Source organism: Tupaia chinensis, unplaced genomic scaffold (assembly GCF_000334495.1).
Source record: "Tupaia chinensis unplaced genomic scaffold, TupChi_1.0 Scaffold000047_1, whole genome shotgun sequence".
In the NCBI taxonomy this organism is placed as follows: domain Eukaryota; kingdom Metazoa; phylum Chordata; class Mammalia; order Scandentia; family Tupaiidae; genus Tupaia; species Tupaia belangeri.
In genome coordinates this window covers 20,202-29,002 of record NW_006159505.1, presented here as the reverse complement: position 1 = coordinate 29,002, position 8,801 = coordinate 20,202, and the positions used below count along the sequence as shown (strand labels likewise).

The window sequence follows — 8,801 nt, the reverse complement described above, 5'->3', positions numbered from 1 at the left end:
ATGGAAAGGCAATCCAAAACTGGGAGTTCTCAAGTCCTGGGATTCCAAGCAGGATGAAGGACACAGGGGGAGAAGAACTGTTCCCTGTGGCCCACATCACTGGATGGTTTATATCTTCTATATTAAGAATGTAATAAACTCTCTGAAAATGAATATAATCAAAACTATTATTACTTACAATACTTTTATATGGTACAATTGGGTATCTTGGCTCTTTGGTTCAACCAAAAACTGGAATAATTTTCACTGTCAATATTTTTGTTTCATCAAGTAAAACTAATGCCTGTTCTTTTATCATATTTATGTTATCAAAAATGAGGGGACCAGCAGTTAGTGTAGTGGCTATGTGGCTGGACTCCCATGTAGTTGACCGCAGTTCGCATCCTGGACCCGGTGGCTTAAAACTCACGCAGGGCGCTTGTGCATGTGTGCCCAAGATCCCGAGAGGAGAATGGGGGAGACGGGATTGTGGCGTGACCATCCCCCCCTGGGGGGGGTGATTTCTCACTTTCTGTCTCTATGTCTCTCTCTGTCTGTCTGGCGAGTGCACGCACCCTATAGCGAAAACCTCTCAAAAAAAAAAAAAAAGAGAAGAGATTAGAATGCACAAATAAAATAAGTCACAAAATATTCCATGAGCCAAGTAAAGTCTAGCACTAGAAACTGAGTGGATAACATAGATGTGCCATTGGATCCCAGGAACTCAGAAGTGAAGCTAAAGACAGAAACAGATAATGCCAACTATAACGCAGGTGTGGATCTGAAGAATTGATGAAGACAACTTTGGTGATCCTGTGGATGCTGAGAAAAGCAAGAAACACTCAGAGAAGTCTGAGAATAAACTGCAATGAGGGAAGAGCTCATGTAAGAAAACCAGTCTCCAAACTGAGTTTTTGATCTTTGTAGTCTGAAAATGAACAGCTTGAGAGTGACATTCAGTACCTTTGCATGAAGCTTCAGATTTTCCCTGAGTTACACCAGGAATATGTGATACAACTACAGCAAACACTGCTTAGAAGTGGACAGGAAGTGTCACTGTGTGTTTAGAGGCAGGAACTGCACATTATCAGATTCACAACCTCCACAAGAAGACGGCCAAAGGCACAGAGAAAGAGCAGGCATAAAACTGAAAAGTTATCCGCTGTTGGTAACATATACGATAGTGTCTTTGGCTTGATTAATAGCACTGTATTCATGCTGGAAAAAAAAAGAAAACATGTTGTATACTGTAAATATGTACAATATTAATGTAAATAACAGCAACAATAACAACAACAACAACAAAAACCAAAAAAACAAGAAATTGATGACAACCACTTCCTCCTATTAAGAGGAGATTCATTTCTGAGAAAAGAGCTCACAAAGCTGGTCGGCAGCTATGCTGGACTGAGAGAAAGCTCAATAAGTTGAGGAAAAAAGTCACCACACATCATGGCTGACACCGAGTGCAGGCTCCAACCTTTCTCAAGCTGCCTTATGTTCCCGCAACTCCATGTGCAGTCTACAAAGGTCCCTGAAGTACCTAAGATTCCTTGGATCATCATATTCCCCAGGGAAGGGGTTGTGCTATGAGGGTTCAGGGACCCTTGGTTCCTTGAAGGTTGATTCAGGTCTCATGGCAGTGGGGCTTGAACTCTGAAACACAGAAGACCATCTGCCTGTGCTGCCTTTCTAAAGTGATTTTGATTTAGCTCTTTTTAGTTTAGCTACCATTACTTCACTGATAGAGTTTGTTCTTGTTGACCATTGGTAGCATTGTAATTTATATTAGTGTATTAAAATATAGGTGAGTTAACAGATTTCTCATAAATACATTTCCCTATCACTGGACCCTTTAGATTATACAGCACAAATTCTGCATTTTGATTCAAATATCATGCCCCTGGTATCTAAACTATCAACTCTGTTTCAGATAGACTAATTTAAAACAATAAAGTTCATTTCTCCATTAAAAATAGCTTAGAACATAATAGCTCCAAGTGTTATTATTTTCTTTCATGGGAAAGGACAGTTTCAGGCAAAGTAGACTTTTTTTTTTTTTTCCCTTTAGAGTATCTGAAATTAAGCTGGAGCAAGGTGGGTTCAGGTCTATCCTCTTTAGAGAGGTATCGTGTTCAGGGTATATCCCTACCTTTCCAAGGGCCTCATGGAGGACACAAAGGGAATGCTGAATGTTCTTTCCATCTCAGTATGAAGCTCAGTGGTCATGGATCTCTGGACCTGGATCTCCCAGTGTGTTAGGTCCTTCTACACAGATCTTTGCCTTTCCTTCCAGTCTCACAGAGCCTTGTGAGTCCTCCTGTCTTCTCGGGGTCAGCTGCACCTGAGGCACAGTGAAGCACTCACCCTAAGCTCTCCTTCATCTTTGACTCAGTTCTAAGAAGCTCCTGCAGTCTTTGACAAAGACCTCAGAGTAGGGCCTATTTAAAGGACTGTGTCTGGTCTTTCCCTTCCCTTTCAAGCATCAGTTGTCTCCCTCCCATTAAGCTTCTCTACCTCCTACTCACACTGGCTTCCTCTGAGACTAGAGACTAAAGCTGGATCATTAACTCCTAACTTTTCTCTCTCCTGTGAATACAGAAATGCAAGCGCAGGGAATTTGCCGGCACGTGAGAGAAGTTGCAAGTCTAGTTGCACACCTATTATTGTGTTGTTCTGAGGGACCCTTCTTCTCAGTGGATGAACTTGGGAAAGGTGACAGGAATTAGAATGGAGATCTTGCTATAGTAATTTATGAAACCACCTAAGTCTACAAAGCCCTTCTTTCTCAGCTCCTACAGGTCAAGCCTACAGAGAGAACCCCTGTCTCAGGTCCTACATTATACTATTCTAGCATTTTGTCACTTTTCCAGCGTTCCATGATTAGTATATAAGATTTCATCTTGAGGCCCTACCTACCACCCTCTGGGGATACTTAAGCTGGTCTGGGCAGGTCTCCCTGGGTGAGTCCGTGCTTGGGGCTTGAGAGCTACATTGGAACTTTTAGTACACCAACCCAGGCACTACACAAACTTGACCCTTTTCACTAAGTTATATCTCATTAGCTTGCCACCATCTCATCAAGAGAGGGATGTTTGGCAGAGGAATCAAGCCCCTGAAGTTACCCCTAACAGCTCTGACCAGGCAGACAGAGCTCTCTGGTAGGAATACATCAGTAACTAAGGGTATAATTTTCTCTCTACCAGTACTACAGAATCTACTCAAATAAATAGTAAAAAGTGAACATTGCATTTCTTACATCCCTCTGTGCTAAATTGCTCATTGTAGGAGAGCAATTTATTATAGGAACACTTCCTATTATGTAGGAACACTTTATTATAAACCATCAGAACACTTTACTGTAAGCCATCAGAACACTTTATTATAAATAAAGCCAAGTGCTGTCCTGAAAGTGACTCTATGAATTAGAATGTAAATCAGTAGGAACACTTTTCCCTAACAGTCATATTTTAGATATATCAGGATCACTTCATGTTTATGAATGAATATTTTAATAAGAAACCTCATTAGAGTGGGCATGTAACCTGTGGGATACTAGTTCCTGAGGGAGAATTCTGTGCCACTCTGCTGTGCTCAACTCAGGAAGGTCAGTTGCTCTCTTGTTGATGCCTTAAAAAGTAGAATAAATTAGAAACAAAAACAAAACAAATTTTGGTCCAAGAATTTCTAGGTGTGTATGTATATATGCACACACATGTACATGTTCTAAGAAAAAAATCTGATTATTCCTTTCAGTATGAGAATAATATATGAGAGGCCTTCAAAAGTTCATGGAGAATTCATATTGTGAAACATCTATTTTTGTTGCAAGATTCCTGCATGTGTATTTATTTGTATGTGCTTGTTTTGTGCATATGCAGGCACATGCATGCATTTTTACAAACACTTCAGTATTCCTTGCAGCATGCATGTGATAGATGTGGCTCAAGGAGTTTACTTGGCTCTTCTGTTATAGTATTCTTATAAATATTTAACTCAAGAGACTTTAATATTTAAGTGGAGTATCAAGTATTTTTACATTATTCTGAAATATAGCTAATGTATCCACATGAGGCGGTATTAAAGTAAAACAATACTAATTAAATTAATTTATGTTTACATTACAAGTAATAATTATAAATATTTCTCCTAGTTTTTTTAGTAAGAAATTATTTTATTCAACTTTATTTATTTATTTTTAATTTGACTAGAGAGGGACACATATCGAAAGAGAGAGGGAGGGTAGAGAAGAGACAGAGAGAGAGAGAGAGAGAGAGAGAGAGAGAGAGAGAGAGAGAGAGAGAGAGAGAAAGCAAGCCTTCAGGGCCAGGATTCTATCCATGGTGGGCCATGTGGGAGTCCAGTGCCCTTAACTACCACACCACATGCCAGCACCCATTCTCTTAGGTTTTATTATTACTATTAGTTGTAAAAGAAAAGTAAGCATTTATTTTCTGAGAATTCATTAAGAGATAATTGACAGAAAAAAGTACATCACCTTACATGTGTTTTTGAAAACTTCTACACTTAAGTAAAATTGTAACAGTGAAAATATAAAACATTTCCATCATCTCTTAAATTAAATTACTCTCCACATCAGGAGAGTACTCATCTGTATTGGTTCTGACCCAATATTAGTCTGTTCTGCTTCATGTCATGACATGTTAGATTTGTCCTCTCAAGAGTTCAGATACATGGAATTAAATAGAATATAATCTCGTCAGTGGCTTCTTGGTCTCAGTGTGATAATATTGAGATTCACCCAGGTTGTTAGCATTAATAGTCCACTCATGGTTTTCTGTTCACCTACTGAACATCGTTTCTTGTTGTAGGTATTACAAATAAAACCACTATGAACATATAGGTCTTCAATGATTGGCTGAGATGCATCTGAATTATGGAGGGCAATCTGCTTTACTCACACTCTATGAATTTAAATGTTAGCCTCATCTAAAATTACTTTCACAAAAGCTTCTAGAGGGTGTTAGGCCAAATGCCTGGGTATCATGTATCATGGTTTAGCCAAATTGACATAAAGTTAACTATCACAAGCTACATCATCTTTTTTCAATAGAACGAATATACCAATAATAGAAATAGTTAATGATTAATTTAAACTTCATTGCATTTTAAAAAATAATTTAAAAATCCAAGGGAAGTCCACAGAAGCTCTTGGTACTGTCTGTACTGTTGACCACCAAGGAAGAAGAGCGAGGTAGATAAGAACACAAAGTGGATTCTCTCTTGTGTTCCCATTGCCTTGGTCCTCAACTTCCTTTAGTTTGACACACAAATGAGTGCCATCTAAATAAAGTATTTCTTTCTGTGTTTGTTAATAGAGTTTTCAAATTTATATCCCAGAGTTGTACTTACATCCATTGTTGATTAATTTTTAACATCATCCTATGCTTTTTCTCATTTTTTCAGTAGTCTTAAAACTGCTTTAGACTATGTAAACCCTGTTACATGCTAACTGTTCTAGATGTGACACGAAAGAGGAGCTCTAGTAAAGAAAATAAAATATCCATTGATAGGACACCAAATTCAAGACCATGCATTTATTAGCTGGCAGAAAATGAATACAGACATTATGAGTTTTAAGACTGTAGATAAGAGATCAATCAGAGGTATGTTAGAATGGTGACTTGCCAAAATAGGGCATATGAAAGATGCGTAACTTGTAAAAGATGTAATTAAATTTAATAATATAAATTAAATCCAGAAGAACAATGAACAATAAAAGTTTTCTTTTTCTGTTTTTTATGTGAAAGAAAGCTATTGTAAATAAAGAGTTTAGGTTTGCATCCTGGTTTTTCTAGTTGAAGTCAATAGTAAAAAGTCACTATGTGTTACCCGTGGCTATAGTTATGACTGAAGCTTCACTTCATGTTCATCTCATTGCATAGAGCATATTAGAACACATGAATTTGTGTCCAAATTTCTTCTGGATTCTATCCTGGCTTCTTCTTGACCTTTGTAAGAAAATCAGCCAAGACTAAGACTGATGGCCTAATTAGCAATAAACTGAACTGTCAAACTAGAAGCCACATGATTGACTGTGGGTTCAGATCCCTGGCTGGGTTGAAAACATGCTGAGTGAATGCATGTGTGACGAAGATCTCATGATCTAGAAAGCCAGGGAAAGGGAATACAATGTGAAGAAACCTTGTAAAGTGTGCCTATCTGTGTGTCTTTTTCTCTCATGCATGCCATATGCAGGCACTATTTTTATTCACTTATTTCTCTCAAGGCCAAACATTAAGCATATCCATAGTCAGTGGAGTACTCACAAACCAAATCTTTAAAACAACAACAACAACAACAAAAATCTCTCATTTGTAATATTTGCCAATTTATGTGGTATAAATATTCTTCTTATGAGTGATCTCAACCTACTGATATGACATTATTGAATGCAGAATTAGAAAGAAATACAAACACTGAGCTATCACAAACTGGTGTGCTGGCTCCAACATGGCTTTGGGCTCAGTGTTTGTGGGATTCCTGGAAAGACCCTCCCATCTATCAGCACTTAATCAGCTCTAATAATTTGATGTGCCTCTTTTCATATTCATTTTCATTTTCCTCTGAATTTTCTCGAGTACTTCATATAATTGAGTATTTAATTTTCTGAATGTCTTTTAAATCGATACTATTCTGTAAGTTTCCTTTCAGGAACTCAAAATTTTGGGTTTAGTTCTGAATAAACTTCTCATGACTTGGAAATCATGAATTATTTACTTTGGTTCTTTGGTTTAGGAGCCAAATATGACCTTCATAACATTTGTGAAGCTTCTAAAATATTATAGAAAATGATGCCAGTATTCTATCTGTAGAGAAAGGATTATGGATATTATAGGATCCCTAGGCAACCATTGTGAAGACAAGTATAAGATCCTTTGCCCCAAACTCTCTTGCATTCTACTTCATGACTTTTCTAATTCTCAAAAGTTTCCATTTTCTGTAATAAATTGAGAGATGTGCGTGATCTTGAGCTTTTCTTTGAGCTGACCTATACTGAATTGTAACCTATGATTTCGTGGGATGCACTCTATTTCTACCTTATGTATCATGGATCATCCTTGAAGAAAACAAGATAAAATATGCTCTGTGAGGGCAACCACAACTTTTAAAGGTGTGGTACACTCTAATGGAGAACTTGATCCTATCTCTGCTCTCATAGCATTTCTCCCAGATGCTTTGGGCTAAGTATGTAATACAGGGGTGAGTTTGACTCTGAGACACAACAAACCTGGATTCAGATCTCAACATCTCAACTCTGCCCCATGTTATTTATGAGACCTTTGGTGGTCTAAATGTCTCCAGACCTCAATTTCTGTCTCTGTAAATTATCATTAAGAATATTATATATTTAATTGGGATCTTTTGGAATATTTCTTAAAATTGATTAGTACATATTTAGTATTAAGTAAAGAGTAAATAAATATTAGGTGCTATAAGTATTTTCATCACATTAAATTACTATTTTTTTGTTTCCTTACTACATGGTAAAGTTCTTGTGGGTAACTCTTTGGGTAATTCCTTATGTCTAAACATAGAAAAATATTTACTAAATATTTGTTGAATAAATAAACATATAAAAAGACATTTCTAATAGTTACCTACCAAAGTTGCTTTTCTATAGTGGAAGTCTCTTACATCAAGTTTTTCCCAAACTTTACAATCTCAGCTTACTTTGAAAGGATCAGATTGAGTACAGCCTTGCGAATCTGTTTTGTTTTCACACTGTAGATAATGGGGTTGAGCACAGGGGGCAGAAGTAGGTATACGTTGGCCATCATTGAATGGACCACTTTGGGGGCTGATCGGCCATAGCGATGCACCAAGGACAGGCTTATCATGGGGAGATAGAAAATAGCAACAGCTCCAATGTGGGAGACACAGGTGCTGAAGACCTTGTGCCGTTCCTCTGGGGAGGCAATACTGAGGACAGAGCGAATAATCAAGACATAAGACAGGATGATGCATGGAGTGTCTATCCCTGTGGTAAGGATGAGATCAACTAATCCACAGATGCTGTTGGCCCGAACATCTGAACATGCCAGTTTGATCACATCTGGATGGTAACAGTAGGAGTGGGAAAGGAGGTTCATTCTACAGAAATAGAGAGGCTTAAGGAGCAAGAGTAATGGTACAATTAAGACTACAGAACGTGTACATATTAGGAGACCCAACTGAATGATTCTGGAATTAGTGAGAATAGTTGTATACCTGAGAGGGTCACAGATTGCCACATAGCGGTCAAAAGCCATTGCCACCAGCACTCCAGATTCCATGAATGTGAATCCATGAAGAAAAAACATCTGGATAATGCAGGCATCTAGACTAATTTCACTTGCATCAAACCAGAGAATACCTAATGTGGTAGACATTGTGGAAACAGTCAAGCCCAGGTCAGTGGCTGACAGCATGGAGAGGAAATAGTACATGGGCTCATGGAGACGTTGCTGGGTAACAATGACAAACAGGATCAGGCTGTTCCCGGAGATGGCGATGGCATAAAACAAACAGAAGGGAATGGAGAGCCGGTTAGCAAGAAGGTTGGAAATTTAGAAGTCAAGTTGCTTAGTATCTCCATATTGTCTGGTCTTTGAAGCATTTTTCTTCACAAAGTTCATATCCTATGGAAGTAATAAATTATACCATTATACAAAAATGTCTAGATAAAATTTCTTTGGTTTAGGAGAGTCATTTCAGGTAATAGGTAGGTTCTCTATTATTGAGAAAAGTCTATATTGCGTTATCATATTCATCTATTATTTATAATCAGTGATATTTATTACATATTTCAATATTTTTAT

The 8,801-nt window shown here is 37.7% G+C and overlaps 1 protein-coding gene across 1 annotated transcript; it reads right to left on the bottom strand.

Annotated features, from left to right (window-relative positions):
• Nucleotides 1-7,670: 7,670 nt before the first annotated feature.
• LOC102478357 (olfactory receptor 51F1-like) lies at nt 7,671-8,599 on the bottom strand. The gene is given in 2 exon segments (XM_014590214.1): nt 7,671-8,524; nt 8,527-8,599. Coding segments are annotated over 2 exon segments (927 nt in total).
• Between the last annotated feature and the right edge of the window lie 202 nt (nt 8,600-8,801).